Source organism: Phoxinus phoxinus, assembly GCF_949152265.1.
Source record: "Phoxinus phoxinus genome assembly, chromosome: 6".
NCBI lineage: Eukaryota > Metazoa > Chordata > Actinopteri > Cypriniformes > Leuciscidae > Phoxinus > Phoxinus phoxinus.
Genome location: NC_136881.1, coordinates 7,470,545 through 7,489,447, shown reverse-complemented (window position 1 = coordinate 7,489,447; position 18,903 = coordinate 7,470,545). Strand labels below are relative to the sequence as shown.

Sequence of the window (18,903 nt, the reverse complement as noted above, 5' to 3'; positions counted from 1 at the left end):
GCCCTCCTCTCCATCTGGCGGAACTGGAACATTGAAATATTCCCCTTCCTCTTGTCCCAGACACTTAAACCTACAATCCAAACAGATCAAAACGATGGTCTCAAACCTCCAAGCACTGAGGTCTGATGTGCAGGTGTATCCCATCATGGTAGTGCTTACCATCCATCGACACTTTGTTTATGCAGCTCAGAGATGCCAAAAGACATGGCCCCCATGAAGTCATTCCTGCTGGTCAGATCCCAATCCCACACCTCCACTGACAAACGCCTGTCTTTATCTGTATCTTTGAGGTTACTATGGTGGTATGAAGATGGAAAGAGACATTGCACACATGTAACACATCCACATCCACACAACTGCATTGCAGATTGGTTTGTTTTTCACTCACAAGCTGAAGTGTTCATTCCAGGTAGGATTGAGGGAGCACTTGATGGTTTTGGTCTTCTGCTTGCTCTCGCTCTTTGGGTCTGGAATTAATTTAAGCTTCACGTATGGATCTGATAGTCCATTTGGATCCATTGGCACCAAGTTACGAGCCTCCTTGACTATAAATTAAAATACACAATGTGAAAACCAATGAATGCAGGACTTTATGGCATTATTATATCTTTGGAACCATTATAACTTCATAACCTCATATAATTTATTTCAGCGTTATCTCAAAAATTATTTTTTAGTAGTTTTAGTTAACAACAATAATAACACTGATCTAAACTAAATTTCTAAACTACAATTGCAAGGCAGTTGCTAGGGTGTTCTGAATGGTTACTAGGCTCGGTTGCTAGGGCATTGTCAGGTGTAACAGGCAAACTGGGTTTGTGTCTGTTTTGGGTGGATTATTATGCGTTTTAGTTTCCTTGGTTTTAGTTTTTTTTTATGGTTTTACATTGTTTGATTTATTACGCACCTGTGTCTTGTTTTCTTGATTATTTTGTCTTTGTATTTAAGCCCAGTGTTTTGTTCAGTTCATTATCTGATCTCATCACATGTAACCAGTCGTTCTGCTCATGTTTTAGACAGTTGCCTAAGTACTTTGTGTTTATGTTTAATGAAACACCTGCCTGCGATTAGGTCCAGCACTTTTGTTTTGTGTAGTTTTCAGCTGCGTGTGACATTAGGCTGTTCTGGGTGTTGTTAGGCGGCATCTAATGTGTTTTGTGTGATTGATAGAATATTGCTACCATGCTGCTGGGTGATTGTTCATGCTTTTTGGTGTTTGCTCAGGCATTGCAATGCTAAGGTTTGTTGTTTGATCAGGCTGTGCCAGGCAGTTGCCATGGTGTACTAGTTAGTTGCTAGGATTATATTATAACAATGTGAACTGCAGCATACCTTTTGACACGCAAGAATCTGTAAGAATGCTATAAATAATAGGCAAATTGTATGAAACTTCAGCCATCTATATACACAGTTCTCTAAATGTAGCTCTAGAGAGCTGATGGATGAGTGAGCTGCTGTGAATGGGATGTGGGGCGATCGTTGGCGGATTGATCTCATGTTTCCAGAGGATGCTGTTTCTGCCCAAGGCAAAAAGAGCTGAGAAGAACACAGACTCGTTTAGAACACTTTGTTGCAGAGTTTTTTTTTTATTAATCGAGAATCTAGAAATCATCTTTAGCCAAGCTAAAAACATTCAAACTTCACAATTTTTTGCAACATTTCCATTCCATTCTCTTCTCTTGTTCTACTGATTTGCATGCTTGGCTGAAAGTTTAAGCCAGTAAAGCAGTTTGCTTTCTGCCCAGCTAATATATCACATAAGCCACAACAGCACTGACCATATTTGCTTATAACATTCCATATTCAAAACCAGGACAGCTGTGGGTTTTCTAGTTTCTGAACAAAGCCCTTCCTCAGTAACTTCAGTCCATAAAGATGAGTAAATTATCATCAGGGCATTTGTTTGGAAAAGCAACTGACCAATAAAAAAAAAGCAGCACAAATTACATAAAAATCCAGTGCATTTTATTTTAGCTGTGTCTAAACCGGTAACACTATACAATAAGGTTCCATTTGTAAAAACTTGTTAATTACATTAGACATTAGTTTATATGAACAATAAAAAAATACGGTTACACTTTATTTCGATAGTCCACTTTAGACATTCTACTAACTATAAGTAACTTTTCAACTACATGTCAACTAACTGTCCTTAGAGTATTAGTAGACTGTCAGTAGACTGGTAGGTTATGGTTAGGTGTTAGAGTTCGAGTTAGGAGAATAAGTTGACTTGTAGTTGCCATGTTACTTAGAGTCAGTAGAATGTCTAAAGTGGACTATCGAAATAAGTGTTACCAAAAATACTTTTAAAACATTTATTAATCTTAGCTGATGTTAAGATTTATTGAAGTCTCACAGCAGACACAGAGCGTTCCCATCGGTTCAAACAGAGCGTTCAAACCCATCGGTTGTTCAAATCAGAGGCTAAAATCAGGCTAGGAAAAATATATTTTATTTCTACATTTATTTCTAAATTTTTTCTTTTTTTAAATGTAAAAATCATACTAACATTATAAGTGCACCCCAGGAAACATTATAAAACAATGCAGTTCATGACCCCTTTAACAGAGATGGACAAATACTGAGACAAATGTATTGCTCATTGTTAGTTAATGCATTAACTAATGGGACCTTATTGTAAAGGGTTAACTCTAAAACAATAAAATCTTTATCCATGCCAGGACCAAATATCCACACACAGGTAGTGCAACCTAAAAGACTATATTGTATTGTTTGTGGTTATAAAACCAGACAACCAATCAGATCAACCAATCAGATAACCAAACATGTTATTTTCGCTGGTCAAGGTGATTTAAACTGGTTTTAGCTGGTCCTCAACTGAACAGACTTGAGTTCAGCTAGATTAGCCTGAGCATCTGAAAAGTGGCCAAAACTCCTCTAAAAAAAACAGCTAAAAAACAGGGGTTGAATTTTTTTTAAAAATGTTTTTGAAAGAAGTCTCTTATGCTCACCAAAGCAGCATTTATTTGATAAAAAATACAATAAAAACAGCAAATTTGTGAAATTTAACTTTTCTATTTTAATATATTTTAAAATGTAATTCCTGTTATGGCAAAGCCATTACTTCAGTCCAGTCTTCAGTGTCACATGATTTTTCAGAAATCATTCTAATATGCTGATTTGGTGATCAAGAAACATTTCTTACTATTATCATTGTTGAAAACAACTTACGCCCCTTAATATTTTGTAAACCTTAAACATTGTATTCAGGATACTGTAATGAATATCAAGTTCAAAGAACAGCATTTATTTGAAATCTTTTGTAACATTAGAAATGTATTTAATGTCACTTTTGGTAAATTGAATGTGTCCTTGCTGATTAAGTATTAAATTCTATCAATAAAGTATCAAACGTTTGAACAATATTGTATAGACCAGCATGACCAGGCCAAGAGTCCAGCTAAAACCAGCAAACCAAGACATTGCTATGTGACTGATTTGGTTGCCAGGACTTTGCTATGCGATTCCTAATATGTTCTGAGTGGTTACTATGTGTGCTATGTGGTTACTAGGGTATTTCAGATGTTACAGTGTTCTGGGTTTTTGCAGGGGGTGCTGTGAATTGCTAAATTACCTGAATTTAATAATATTAATAACATATATATATATATATATGTATATGTATACAAAATGTGTGTGTGTCTGAACTTACTGGTCACGGTGAGAACATAATTTGTGATACTAGCACAGATTTGCAGCCGTCCTCTCCTCTCGGTGTGGTCTGTTCCACACAGACTGGGAACATTTTCCACACATCGTTTATGAATATTCATCATACAAGCTGCAGAAAACCACACATAATTAGATTGACAGCATTACACGTGTAGGTTCTCACTCATTACTTCTCCCTCACTACTTACTAAGAAATGCACACACACACACACACACACACACACACACACACACACACACACACACACACACACACACACACACACACACACACACACACACACACACACACACACACACACACACACACACACACACACACACACACACACACACACACACACACACAAATATATACAGAACACTTAATAAACAGCTGTATTTACAAGCGTACCACACATAAAATCATTTAAACATATAAAATCATTTAAACATATGAAATATTCAAAAACAAAATATTTGTACATATGCATTCCCATGCATCACTTCCAAATAACAGTTTATCTCTTCCAACAGAGTAGATCAAACAGTGTATTGTATTGTAGTGTAATGCATCCTCACAACCAGCAGAGGTCACTGTATGAGGGGTTTCATTGTGCAGTGAGTGACACACTGTTGGTTCTGTGTGTGTGTGTGTGTGTGTGTGTGTGTGTGTGTGTGTGTGTGTGTGTGTGTGTGTGTGTAGACTCACTGTCACATTTCATCCCCTGGTGTATGAGCCCGTACAGTAGAGATCCACAGTGGTCACAGAATGTGGGACTGGAGTATGTGTGTACCTTGAATTTATGCTTACTGCGAGGGTCCTGTGACACAAAAACACACAGTTCGAAATACACAGTAAGAAACTACCTCAACAGGAGATTATTATTACTAAACCTCAGGTTACATCAATAATTCAGAAGCAAAGCAAAGATTTTGTGAGATTTAGTTAAATCAAAAAATAACTAAATTAAAATAAGAAAACAAAAATACACACACACACACACACACACACACACACACACACACACACACACACACACACACACACACACACACACACACACACACACACACACACACACACACACACACACACACACACACACACACACACACACACACACACACACACACACACACACACACACACTTATTTCCAATTGAACATGTAGAAAATCAAAAGGAACAGCTACATCTGCTCTAATGTTGTCTTAACATTATTTAAATTACACATTGATTAATGTTACAGTTATTAGAATTCATCACATCATAGCAAATACATTAGAAACAGATCTGTTCACCTACAATAATGCAGTGTTATTTTAATTACATTGATATAATATTATAGTTTTTATTGATATTTTGAATAAGTTTTCATTTACATACTTTCTGTTATCATTTTAATTATGGTTGAAGATTTAGTAATTTTGCTGGGTTTTTTTCATGTTTCAATTTTTTTTTTTTTTTTAAGTATGTCTAAATATGTTTTAATATGTTTTATTTCAGGTTTACTTGGTTATTTTAGTACATGAAGTTAAACTAAATGAAAAATAAGAAATGTTACATTGGCAACTAGCTGAAATTAAATAATTTTCAAGCAATGTTTTGATGTTTTTTACGGTTCTAGTTTTAGGTTACTGACAACCCTAATGTTATCAGTTGTAATTACTTTCCAATAAAGCCTTTATTCAACTGTGGACTTTGACTTAAAAAAACAAATATGGTCAGAAAAATGGATAGAGCTTAGCAAAGGGCCAACTGCAGCGAGATACACAAAAAGGGATAAAAAAAAAAATTGAGACAGTCTATAAAACAATATGCTAAATTTCTACAGCTAGGGGGCGACAATGTAGAGACCCAAGAAATAAAATGCTGCAAATATTCCTTTAAAAAAATAAAGTGCAGCTATATGAAGAAGCAGAATTTTGATTGCTGCTTTTCTTTTGTTTAAATGATGCCAGCAAGTCGAAGTTAAACAATTAAACAAAAGTAAGTTAATGGTCTAATTATTCAACACATCCTTCAAGCTTTTGTACAGGAGTCAATGGTGCAAAGGTCAATATTTTCAAGCTTTTCTACACAGCAGCATCACACAACGGAGATGCAACAAACATCACTTGTCATGTACAGTATCATTCAAAGGAAAACAAACTGAATTGGCTGCAATGCAGAAACAAAGCACAACACAGGATGTGTTGCATGTGTGCGCCTGCTTTTACACATACAGGGAGGAAGCGTGGTTATAAATAGAGATTAGAGAAGAGAAAACTGATGTCTCCGCCTGTGTGCACGTGATTATATAGTGCAAGCAAACACACGAGGAACATGATTAGTGTTAGGCTTCATTAAACAGTACATAATCAGTTACTACTTAATAAATATTTAAACTGCTCACCAAGCAGTGTGTATACATGAATAAGTGTGTGTGTGTGTGTACTGCTTAGTCACAGGAAGTAGTTTCTTTCAACTGAAAGGAAGTGTATTTTCATCAGAAAAGATGGCGCAATAGAAGCTGGTGGATAGAGAGGGGGTGGGTGAGGGAGTTGCTTGTTGTCTAGTAAGGCTTCACTTACATCTGATGCAGGGCCCTTGTCGGCCCCTGGGCAAGAAAAAGTAACAAATTCATGGCAGCGTTTGTGGACCACGAAACCGCACACTGGGGAAGAGAGAGAGAGTGAGAACACGTCATCAAGTGACCCCAAAACATATTCATTTTTTGTATTGTATTAAATATCAAAATACTAAAGCAAGTGGCATTTAGTTCACAGAAAGAAAGCACAAGCACAGTTCTTTTTTTTAAATGCTAAAAAGGTATACACAGTTCAGAGTGAAGACAAATATTATCTGGAGACTTTAGTAAATGCTCCCTTAGTTCTCAGTAAAGCGGTGGCATAATTTGTTTGCAGATGCCATGTGGTTCGATATTTTGTGGTCTAATGCAACATTCAGACATATTTTCGCAAAGCTCAGATGACCAAATACTTCTTGGAATCACTGTATATCTCCAAAAGCTGATATACTTCAGGAGGCACATCTTTAGAGGATGAGATGGAGGACATTTGTGCTTCTGGCTATTGACATTAAAAAGTTTTATTTTTGGTATTATTATAGTACTTATACATTTTAAATTAACTTGTATTTTTATATTTATAGTTTTCATTTTAGTTGTGAAAACTTTTGTTATGTGTCATTTTTAATAGTTTTATTTGACATATTTTCTATTTGGCTTTTTATTTCAGTACATCAACTAATTTTATTTCAGTTAGTTGCCAACAACACTTTTCTAGTTTAAGTTTTTCCATCAAATATTTATATTTTATTTCAATTAACTAAAAACATAACTAAAATTCACTTAAATAACAACACTAACAAGAATCTGAGCAGTTTGAGAAGATGATCACGTTTATTTCTTCATAAACACGGTGTTGCTCTGGGCTGTATTGGTATAGCCTATATACTGTAAACGAAATGTGAAACTATCATTCTATCAACAAACAAAAAGTTGCCATATGTAATGAAACTTTGCATAATCATGCACATGAGTCTTACATGGTTTAGTTGCATTGTGTACCGGAGCCAAGAATCTTGCTCTTCTCACCTGTATTTGAATAATTTGCATATTGCTTTATCATAAACCTCTCAGCGTGAGTTTATACAGGAATGTGTCCCTAGGAGTCTAATACTTACTAAACGATTATAATAAAATCACCAAAATCCCAAATTCTCTGGCCAATACAAACAAGAAGAGCAACAAGGTGAGATAATGACAAATGCTCATATTCATCACAATTATCAGAACAAATAAAGGCTGGCATTCACACCTAAATCTCTACATATAATGTTAAACTAACGTTAGGTGAAACTATGAATACATATCACATGCTAAAAGAGCCCAGACCATTCCCATTAGGGTTTCCCATCAAGTTCACGTAGGCCCACACAAAATAAGACAACTTTTTTTGTACTGATAAATTCTGCAAAACATATTTAAAATCGGTTTTAGAATAAATCAAATTAGCCAAAAATGCACATAATGATAAACGTATAACATTGAAGTCCCCGTAAATCACTTCAGAATGTTTGCCAAGTGAATGCAAATGTATGGGCATCGATAAGGAGTGCATGTATTGATCTGTCTAAAAAATATGATATTGTCACTAGCACTAGCAGAATAAAAAAAATGCAATCAGTTCATAATGCTTTATTAGATAATGCCCCTGCTCAAAATATTCAAAACAGCCTGTATCCCTAAAAGCATGGGATGGGATCAAATAAAAGCTGCTCTTTTATAATCTGTCTAACAGTGTGGAAAGTAAAGCCAATAATCATAAACCGCTAAATGATCTGCCAGCTAAGCCCCGACTCCAAAAATCCCTGTCTTAACAAGTGTTTTTGTCTTATTTTTATGGTTAAAATATCTATAAAATATTTAAATCAAGATAAATTTACTTAAGAAGCAACACTGTATGAGGTAATTAGCATATATTTAATAAAATTGTTAATGCAATGGCAGTTATTCTTTCTCATTTGTTTCATGTCTAAACAAGTTAAAGAAAATGAAACAAATCCGAAAGTGCAGTGCAGACAAAATACACCTGTCTCCACACGTCTAAATCTCACGCGGTGTTGCTTCAAGCAAATAGCTCAAGTTAATGCATATTTTTTTTCTCTAGAAAACAAGTCGAATAAAATAAAAGTCAGTACATGTTTTAGTACATACTAGTAGTCTTACAGTAAAGACTTTAAAAGGAATTTGAATATGTACAGTATGATGGCTGACAATCATAACCTGTTCAGTCGTATTTCACCTCAACATCAAAATATTATAAAAAGATATAAAAATAGGAAATATATTTAGAAAACTTTAGAAGTCTTTTTTTTTATGATTTCAGGAACATAAAAGTGTATCTATCTTGCCTAATGCCTATATTAAAGTATCACTTTCTGTAAATATGCAATATAAACTGCAATTTTTTGACTAATAAAACTGGATTGACAACCATAAAGAAAGACAGAAACACAAAACAACAACAAAACATTATAGGCCTTCAGACTTTAATCACTGGGATTTAGCATTCATTATTAACCACACTATTAAATATGCATCGTTAGATCAATTATTTATGAGGTTGATAACTCAACGGCAACTGTTGCGATCTGTGATTTAACTGCAAATCTGTTTCACGGAAAACACTTTTTCTTCTACAATGCATGTTTTTCCCTCCTGAATATCTGGCCGAACTTGACAGAACAGGTAAATATAAATGCACCTGAAGGAAGGGAACACGCATGTAAAAATGGTAAATCTAGCTAATCTGACACGCACATCCAAGCTTCTGGAATTCATGCTTCGTTACATAAAGGAGGAGGCAGGGATGGTCGAGTTACAGCGGCCAGACTGAAGCTACAGGATCTCCCCTTCACATGTAAACAGTCTTTTGTATTCGGCACACCCTTCTCCTTTTCCATAGAAGCATTCCAGGACATTCCCTCTTTAATCTGTCAGTTGTTGCCTAGCAACAAGACCTAAGGGTTAAAGAGGGTGGAACTGTTCTCTCTGCTAAATGTCAAGTTTATAGTCTGCCTCAGCTTAAAGGCCCGTTCACACCAAGGATGATAACTATAACGGTAAAGATTTCGTTTTAAAAATCGTTCAAAACGTAACAGAATAGCAGAGTCCACACCACAACTATAACAATAACGACAAAGAGAAACGATATCTTTGGCATCACTTTCAGAGTTCTTTTTTTTCTAGCTGATAAATGATAAAAACATTGACAGCCAATCAGAATCCATCCGGCCGACGACAAAACTGCAGCGTGTGCTTCTAAAAACACAATGTTATGGTGCGTTGGTGTGGACGCTAATATAGTTATTTCTATAGGATCTATTCCTTTCAGGCCACCCAAAAATGACTTCCTAGGTGCATGCATATGACTTCCTTCTTTCAGCCAAACACAATTGGAGATATAATAAATAATATCCTGGCTCTTCCCAGCTTTATAATGGCATAGAATAGAGCCTGAGTTTTTGAAAAGCTCATCCATCCATCATAAAAGTAAACCATACTTCTCCAGTGGGTTAATAAAGGTGTTCTGAAGCGAAGCGATTTAAACCTTTATAAAGAGAGTCCAGTTCCAGCGGCAGGGTGACCTCTGACTCGACACATGACGTAGGCGTAGCGTAAACTCAGGTGAGAATTGACGGACACAGAAGTGCAGAGGATAGAGCAAAACAAAATGCCGGTCACGAATTAGAAGTCTAAGAAAAGAAAAATTACAAACCCCGTGAATGTTTTCGGGAACGCACGTACGGCTGTTGACGGAAGCCAGTGATTATAGTTTATAAAGTTTTAAATATGGATATTTTTCTTACAAAAACCCATCGGTTCGGTTTAGAAGGCCTTTAGTAACCCACTGTAGTCGAAAGGATTACTTTTATGATGGATGGATAAATGTGCTTTTAAAAACTTGACTATTCAGTGCAATTACAAAGCTGGATGAAATTATTTAATATAACTCTGATAGTGTTCGGCTGAAAGAAGAAAGTCATATGTACACCTAGGATGGCCTGATGATGAGTAAATTATAGGATTTTCATTTTTGGGTGACATATTCCTTTAACTCTTGAAAATATCACAATTAAAGACATGTAAAGGAGAGTGGGGTAAGATGTGTCAGAGGCTAAGACGTGCAGCCCCCTTAATCTAGCAAACTGTAAACAACTTTTTTGTCATGTGATTGTATACCCTACCGTTCAAAAGCTTGGGGTGGGTAAGATTCTTAAATGTTTTTGAAAGAAGCCACTTATGCTCACCAAGCAGCCTATTTAAATTGTTGTTTATTAGTAAAAATGTGTTTACTTGTAATCAGCTGTTTATTTGCATGCAGCCTATTCAATTACAAACAACTCACTGTTGACTCAAGACTCAACAACTCAACTCAAGTTTTCCCAATTATTCAATTTACCCCTTGACATGACTTTTTAATAGAAGTTATATTTCTATTGTCCTATGTTACAGTCAGACATCTTGCGATATAATTGGTCAAATTAGTTTGATCTCAAACTTTGTTCTTGAGCAGAGATAATTTAAGTGGCACAGCTTCACCAGCTCACACCTACGCATTGGTGGACTGGTTTGATAAGACACACTTTCCAACCATGAACTCCAACATGTTTTCCAACATCCAACATGTTTTCTTCGATGGCTAAGCAAGTTTGAACCTGCACAGAATTTAGAAGTTCAACCTTTGGTGCATCCCAAACACAAAAATATTGCATAGCAGTGATAAAAAATATGCTCTTGCATAGGCAGAGTAACTAGATGTGTGGTCACCAAGAAAATCATGAACACCATTGCAGCCTCACGCTTGCCAGTCAACTCTGAACTGCTCCTGGGCTCCTTGGGATACATGGACCCTGTGCTTAAATACAACAAAGTAAAGTGAACTGAAGATGGTTGCCAGGGTTTTGTTATGCGTTTGCTAGGGTTTTCTGAACGGTCGAGGTTCTAGGATCATCCTTAGATGTGGCTCAGATCCCTCCTTCAATGTAAGTTTGACTGGTGGGTCACGACCCAAAAATGGGTTACAGATCCACTGTGACAATACAAATGCTAAATTAATATAATAAAATGCATCTAATCTCATCATTATGCAATGTTAGGATATAAAAATAAATAGGCAAAGCTTAAAAGGGAAGAGAAATGCTACCCATATCCTTGAAGTCAAAGGGATCCAATCAAATGAAACTATGCATGTTGGTCCAAATTCCCCAGTCGTTTGGTAGAAGCAAGCCAAATTACGTAGATCTGAGCATTAACAGATTGAGTGAGTACATTAAATAGAGGTAGAGCTGCACAATTAATCAATAAAAAAAGTAGTCGCACTGGCACACGAGTACTAAAGAAACATCACACCACACCACACCACCACACCAGAAGCCTAAGCGAAAGGAATTTTTTGGATTCATGACAACAACAAAAAAATCATCAAGAAGTGTGTAGAGTAAATACAAAGATTAATTGCAATGCAGACAACTTGATTATTGATTATAATGGAAACATTTTCAGAAGTCCATAACTCTGCTCGCACAGACAGTGACCTCAAACATTGTAAAACGTCCAGTGACAGCTTCAGTGATTTAAATCGTCAGAGTGCTTGGCTTGCTCTAGTATTGTTTTCTGCATATAACATATTCAATATTTACATAACGGGTTTGTTTATCATGCTGCTGGCAGGACAATGTTTAGAAACTGGTTTACCTTTAAAGGGGTCATGACATGGGTTTTTTTATTTTATTATTATGTTCCCTTAGGTGCAATTATAGTATTACTATAGTTTTTTTTACAAAAAACTTTTAAAATGTAGTGATTTATGACCTTTTCCCACCCTGTTTCTCATCCTCTGATTCAAACAGTCTGTTTTGGGGGTGTTTCCCCTTTAAGAGTTCAGTGTTAACACCCACTGTTATGATTGGCTAACGTCAGTGCCTATGCATCAATTATTAACGCCCCCAGCCAGAACATTTGCGGATTCGGCGTATTTAAAAAGTAGGCTAGTTTAAAGTTAAATACATTACTTACAGTTTGCGTCGTCGTTGTTGAGCCCAGAATAGTCGGCACGGACTTATCTTTGAGCAACAGTTTTCTGGCAAAGCCAGCATCATTTTGGGATTTGTTCTCAAAACAGTCATCCTTCAAATGTATAGAACAAACGCTTAAACTAACACTGCCGTGACTGAGACGTCCGCAAAAAATAAAGTGCATCCATTTTTCCCTGACGACTGGATCTTTCGCAGCGTATTCAAAGATGTAGTTTGTCCACAGCCAGGAACAGCACATCTGCGTGGCATCGTAATTTCCCTGTACACAGACCCACTCGCTGTCCGTCGACTGAACACTTGTGAGGCGCGCAGCGCGCGGGCGCGACAATGATACGAAATGAGCGTAGTTGCCTTGCGCTTAAAGCGCAACTGTCTTCTGTTGGAGGCGGTCATATGCAAACGCTGGTACGTCACTTCGTACCGTGACATCACTTCTTACCATGGATCCAGAACGAGCTGTATTTAGAGCTTGATTAAATAAATGATTCGTTTATAATGGGGAGGACGTCTTAAGCTATGAAACTTGCAGGACGTTTTAATGGTACAAAGACCTCTTATATACCAAAAGATCAAGGCAAATTTTGTTTCTCATGTCATGACCCCTTTAAGAAACAGATTTTACATTGGACATCAGGAGGCAATCCAACATCATACAAAAAAAGATTTAAATGCCTGAAGTCACCAGGAAATCTATTTTTTAATGGAATATTGCAGCATTTATTATAAATAATTGATCAGTGCACTGCACATCATTATTTCTTGTAAGAATCTTTAATGAAAATAACTTTGCCTCCCTTATAGTGATATCTCTTCTGACATGTTTACTGGAGCGGGGGCAGGACAACCTGTCACTCACATGACATCACAGCAATAGCAATCCACAACCATCCAATCAATTCCCCATGGACAAAATCACGTTCCGCCCTACATTTATTTTCTTGTTCGAGAAGCCGTTTCACTTGGGTATACACTGTCATTAACACTATACAAAGTTGCTGTTTGGATTTAAATAGACAAATGCTCAAGAGTCTATGATTGGATCATTATTGCAGTGATTATTATGTTTCTAGCATGTTATATGTTTGGCAACAGTTCTAACTGAGAAATTAATAGTGCACCTCTTGATGGAAATAGCATCACAACATTTATGACCATCAAGAGGTGCATACATTTTTGGTCAAGATCTTGTATTGACAATGCAAGAGTCCAGCACTCTGTAAAGTCTCCTCCAGCACATCCTAAAGACTTTCGATTCATTTAAGATCTGGACTCAAATTCATGTGCGAAAATTATTCTTCATGCTCCCGCCCAACTATTCTTTCACAATTTGACATTGTCATCCTGGAATATGGCAATGAAGTGTCTTTCTACATGGTTGTTTAAGAATGAAAAGCTACACAATCCATCAATTAGGGTTAGAAGAACTGTTGCCAAACATATAACATGCTAGAGACATAAGAATCACTGCAATAATGTTCCAATCATAGACTCTTAAACATAAGCCTATTTAAATCCAAACAGCACTCTTTTTTTTTTTTTTTGGCCGGGAAGAAAAATACTAGCTTCTGTTTCATGCTGACTTTAAACTCAGCTTTGAAATGTATTAAGAACCCCTAACTTTAGGGTTAGGGGTTTGTTAAAATGCCCTGTGATGCTTGTCCTAGCAATCACCAATAAAAGGAATTACAGACAGTGTATGTACACAGCATTCAAATGTCAAAAATAGGACTTCACACACATTCATTATGGAATCTCTTAAATCCCACAGCTACATGCATCTTAATTAGAGTCAAGGTCCTTATTAATTATATCTTTGCGTTCAATTATTGCCCTCCAGTCATTACAGCTGTGTGATTACAGAAGGATCATGCAGTCAGTGATGACAGGGTTCTGTAGAAAAGGCCTGCCATCAGTTTGTCTGTCCCTTTAAAACTCACCAAGCAACCTCAGTGTCCATGCAGTAACTATCTATCATAACATTTCCAAACATTGCATCCAGTCTCACATTAGTTGTGCACATTTATTTATAATGTTACTGTAAACTAAATGTTACTGTTTACTTCATAGTCATTGTCTGTCTAGTGGCAATATTTTTTAGGTCTGACAAGCTTCATTAGACAAACGAGTGAACAAAACAAACTGAAGAAGTGACCATAACAAGAGACTTCATGGAATGGCAAACACTAAAATAATGATTATTTATTTATTTTTTTGCAGCCTAATGTGATTACCCAACCTTTTTGGTTTTTAGCTTGCACTCATTTTTGCTAATGGATTATTTACATATTAGACAGCTTTTTCCTCCACTCAAAGTATATGCATATTTTTAAACCCTAAACTTGCATATAAATGATAAGAATTGGATTGCTAACAGAAATGTATAACAATGAGAGCAACTGTTCTTTTTTCAAACATCACATTTTGGCACTGCTCCATGTTGTTCATGACTGTGTAATTTAATACGAACCTGGGTTTATAGATTTACATACACGCAGGTGCACATCAAGTACATGTTTTGCAGTGGTAGAAAGATCAATGCCGTTAATGATTGAATTAATGTGCTAGCATTAGTAAAAAGCATTGTATTTGACTGCAGCTGTAACAAAGGCATTAATATAAGCTTTATGTCAAGCATGTCTTGGTTTAATTGAACAGTAGCTTTTACTTTAACCTCGTGTTTGCATTCTCATCCTCTCTTTCTCTCTTCACTTCAGTCTGCAAGTATTTGCCAGTAAAATTAAATGGTAAAAATAGCTGTTGTGCTGGTCTCAAACACATCCCTTTGTTACCAGAAGCAGGTCAGGGATACAGCTCTGACCTCCTCTCTTACCTTCTACTTTTTATTCTCAACAAATACAAATACTTACACAAAAAATAAATAAATATTGTATTATTATGTATGAGAGATGGGACGTGAATCTTATGTCAGTCTTATGTACATTTTACTTGTTAGTATTTGCATTATGAATTTAAAGAACCCATGAAATCACTAGACAAACGTTGTTTTAGCTCCTTAGTTGATGTATTTCCCAACAAAAACATTGATTTGGTGAATTTTTAGGAGTACAGCTACACTATTACATGGATGAATCTCCAAGCTAACAGACATAGACCAAAAGCAACAACAAATTTTCATTTCATAGTGTCTTTAAAAATCAAGTAAATGCCCACATGAACAACTTAATTATTACAATGATTCTCGCATGAATACAGAAATGTAATGTTGGCACAAGGAAAAGTGCAGGCTGTTCTATCTCACTCTGTTCAATCTGCACATGCGCATAGAGGGAACATTAACAGGATGAGGCCAGATCTATGCTCTGTTTAATCAATCTTTATTTCTTTTACAGTTGCATTTATATGTGTGTGTGTGTGTGTGCGTGTATGTATGTGTGCCCACTAAGTAAATGATCAACATTAATTGTTAACATATTGCTGCATCAGCAACGGTCCTGGCTGGACTATGCAATACATCAATTATTTAAAATTGGTATCATGCCAATAATATACTTTAAAAAATGACATGAGATGACGTAAAACAGATCAAGATTTAACGTTGGCAAGCACAGTTGATGATGCCAGAGTGATGAACTATTAAGAAATGACTTTGCCCGAGAAAAAAACAAACAAACAAATTCAGTACAGTACTCAACATTAGAGACTGCAAAGATAAAGAGCCATGGAAGAGACATGTCTCTCTAAGTGTGATAAAATATGCTAATCAATTCCATAAATTTAGAATTTGTTGGAGACCATGTGGAGGCAGGAAACATGGGAACAAGGCGTTATCTCCGCAGACAAGCCAAGCAGGCCATTTGAACAGAACTCATTGTGCTAAAACACACAGATGACAATTTCAGTGTATTAATTGTGGTGTAATGTTTCATATAACAGTCACTACTGAGATCTATCTGAGCTGAACGGCACAAAGCGGCGAGATCCTTACTGATCATCATAGATTTTAAAAATTAAAATGTAGCTTTTTTTTTTTTTACTTTAATCAAAGTATATTTTAACTGAATGATTTGCTGAAAATACACACTTTCATACAATAAATGGAGAAAATCCACAGCAGGATTTCCAGGTTTCCTTTTTTCCTGACAGATGTGTGCAGGGGGTGGGGTATCTTGATTCATTAATTACATTGAAACTAACTGCCAACTCCACATGTAATTGAATCCTATTTGATTGGTCTAAATCATCTGTATCTTGCTTATTTAGTTTCACCTGTGGCAGACAAAGCAGTTCATTACATCGTAGTAGCTGGTGTTTGTTGTGTTGGTTGAAGTAAGTTTGTGTCATTTTAATGCTTTTTAGCTGATTTAAGTAAGAAATGTTCATTATTGTAAAATGTGTGACAACTAGCCCCAGTTTCCGCTACTATGTATTTGCTGTCTTAGTAAGTAGCACTGTAATCTAGTAATTGTGGATGATGTGTTTTTAACAGCCCATTAATGAACTGAGTAGGAGGTGAAGTGTTCAGGATAATGCTGCCAAATGCCATTATAAACGGCAGTTCAGGCTTTGACATTCATGGCAACACTGCCTGAATATTGTATTTAATTTTCTGAATATTCACATAGGGATGTTGACACCAAGGGCTATACTCAAAGACACCAAGTAAAAAGAACAAGTTCAATTCAATTACACATGGTTTTCTCTAGCAGCAGTTTTGTGTGTAATTGTGCAATAACTTTTGCAGCTACAACTTTAAGGTATGTGCCTATACAGAAACAAACTATATAGGAATATTAATTGGCATATAAGCAGTGACAACCAGATCTCATGAGAAAATGTAACTATTTCTGCTTGTATTTGTAGTTCATATGTTGTGAAATTGTACGAATTTATAGGAATTGGCCAGAGCGTAAAATATTACGTATAAGTATGGGCCGGCTGTGACAACTAGCCGTGGTCTCCCCTCCCAGAGTTCAACAGCACCAACTGTCACTAGTAATCTCTTCAACCCACCACTAGAAACCAAAAAAAGCTTCTCTGTATTTCTTCCTCAAACATACGCAAATGAATTTAAAGAACCATGAACTCATGTTTGCAAATAATTAAAAAGGAATATCATGTAACAGAGCATAAACACAGTTGCAGTCATTGAAAATGTAGAAGAATCAAATTTCTCTAGGGGGCCAAAGAGTCTTACCTTGACACTGGAAACCTTGCTTGCCGAAACCCCTGCAAAAGAGACGAGACTGTGTGAAAAATTACAGCACAGAAAGAAAATCTGGACGCATTCCTCTGCGCGCAGCAGCAAGACGCGCAGGCGCGCGCCATATTCCGCAAAATCGCCAAATCCATCTCTAGGATGATGATGGTGATGATGGCTTAATCATAGCGCGAGGAATTTCATTATCGTGATAGACACTTTAACATGTATGCTTAATTAAGAGAAGAGCTTAAATAAATGTGCTATGAATGACCCAAATGCGTAAAGATACAAATGCACTGACATATAGGCTAAATATCTTGTAGAGGTGCAGCATTACGCTGTACTCGTTGCGCGAAGCGCTTGTCTTTTCCGTCGGCGTCTTTTGTTCAGTGTTGACACCACTGCGGATGTCTGAGAGTGTTCAAACGCTTTAGTGTTTTTCCTCTCACGAGCATCAAGTGAGTCACCTGTGCCCTTCGCAGCCGTTTATGTAGCCTACAACAACACATCAACCTCCTCCAATACTTACCAGATAAAGTCGGTGCAGTGGCTGCAGAAGGTCGGTTGCTTGAAGAAGCGAGCGATGAACTTGTGGTTCTTCACTTCGTGCACGTTCTTCTGCCTCAGCGCGCCCTGCCTGGCGAAGCCTCGCGCGGCCCCCTCGACCTCGACATCCGCTGGGTCGGCCATGATGGGGACGGAATGGATATAGTGGGTAGAAATCTTCTCGACTTGTAGCCTGCGCCGTTGAGGTTGAACGGGGTCTTTCTCGGCTTGCGCTTCGCTTCCCGGTTGGTCGGCACGCGCGCGCGCACACGCCTGCCTCTCCCCAGCTGACTGTTGTGGTGGTAGAGCGCGGGTAGCGGTGCTTCAGTGAGACTGTAACCACGCCCCCCATTCGGCCGTTTTGAATGACTATTGCGGTTGAGAGAAACATTTTTGTCGTGCATCGACAGACCCGTTAAAAAATCACTTCCAAGGAAACTGTCATTAATTGTTTGTTAGTGATCGAGCGCCAGATGCACAGCACACTTGCTTTGGCGCATTGTAAACATGTATCATAGTGGCAAGCTTTCTGCGAATATGCTTAAATAATATTAACATAAATATTTGTAACTATGAATTGGAATTGTGGTGACACGAGGTTTCTGGAAAGCTTTTTACGCTCACTGAAGGAGTTTCCATAAATGGCAATAAATGGTTCTATATTAAAATCGATGTTATGTAGTAGGCTACTTTAGTTAAAAATGGCTATATTGACGTTTTTTTTAAGTAAAAAATAATCGCATTTATTGCGAAAAGGGCATTCCCAGAATTCCCTGCACTAACGTGTGGATTTCTTATTTTATAAATTTTGGTCCATTTACCATTATTTAATGTACATTACATTGTGTTAGTGTCATGTCGTGTTAGCCTAATTGTGTGGGTAAATATGCAATTGTGTTAAACTTTTCAGTAAAATA

The 18,903-nt window shown here is 36.8% G+C and overlaps 1 protein-coding gene across 1 annotated transcript in view; it reads right to left on the bottom strand.

Annotated features, from left to right (window-relative positions):
• The window catches only part of prkcba (protein kinase C, beta a), a 25,553-nt gene extending 7,272 nt beyond the window's left edge, over positions 1 to 18,281 (bottom strand). Inside the window, exons 1-8 of the mRNA XM_079615681.1 lie at positions 17,970 to 18,281; positions 17,435 to 17,466; positions 6,249 to 6,331; positions 4,385 to 4,496; positions 3,674 to 3,802; positions 389 to 545; positions 160 to 294; positions 2 to 70 (exon numbers count right to left, since the gene is read on the bottom strand). Coding sequence (XP_079471807.1) covers positions 2 to 70; positions 160 to 294; positions 389 to 545; positions 3,674 to 3,802; positions 4,385 to 4,496; positions 6,249 to 6,331; positions 17,435 to 17,466; positions 17,970 to 18,130 — 878 coding nt within the window. The 5' untranslated portion in view covers positions 18,131 to 18,281. The remainder of the gene's footprint in view (position 1; positions 71 to 159; positions 295 to 388; positions 546 to 3,673; positions 3,803 to 4,384; positions 4,497 to 6,248; positions 6,332 to 17,434; positions 17,467 to 17,969) is intronic.
• Between the last annotated feature and the right edge of the window lie 622 nt (positions 18,282 to 18,903).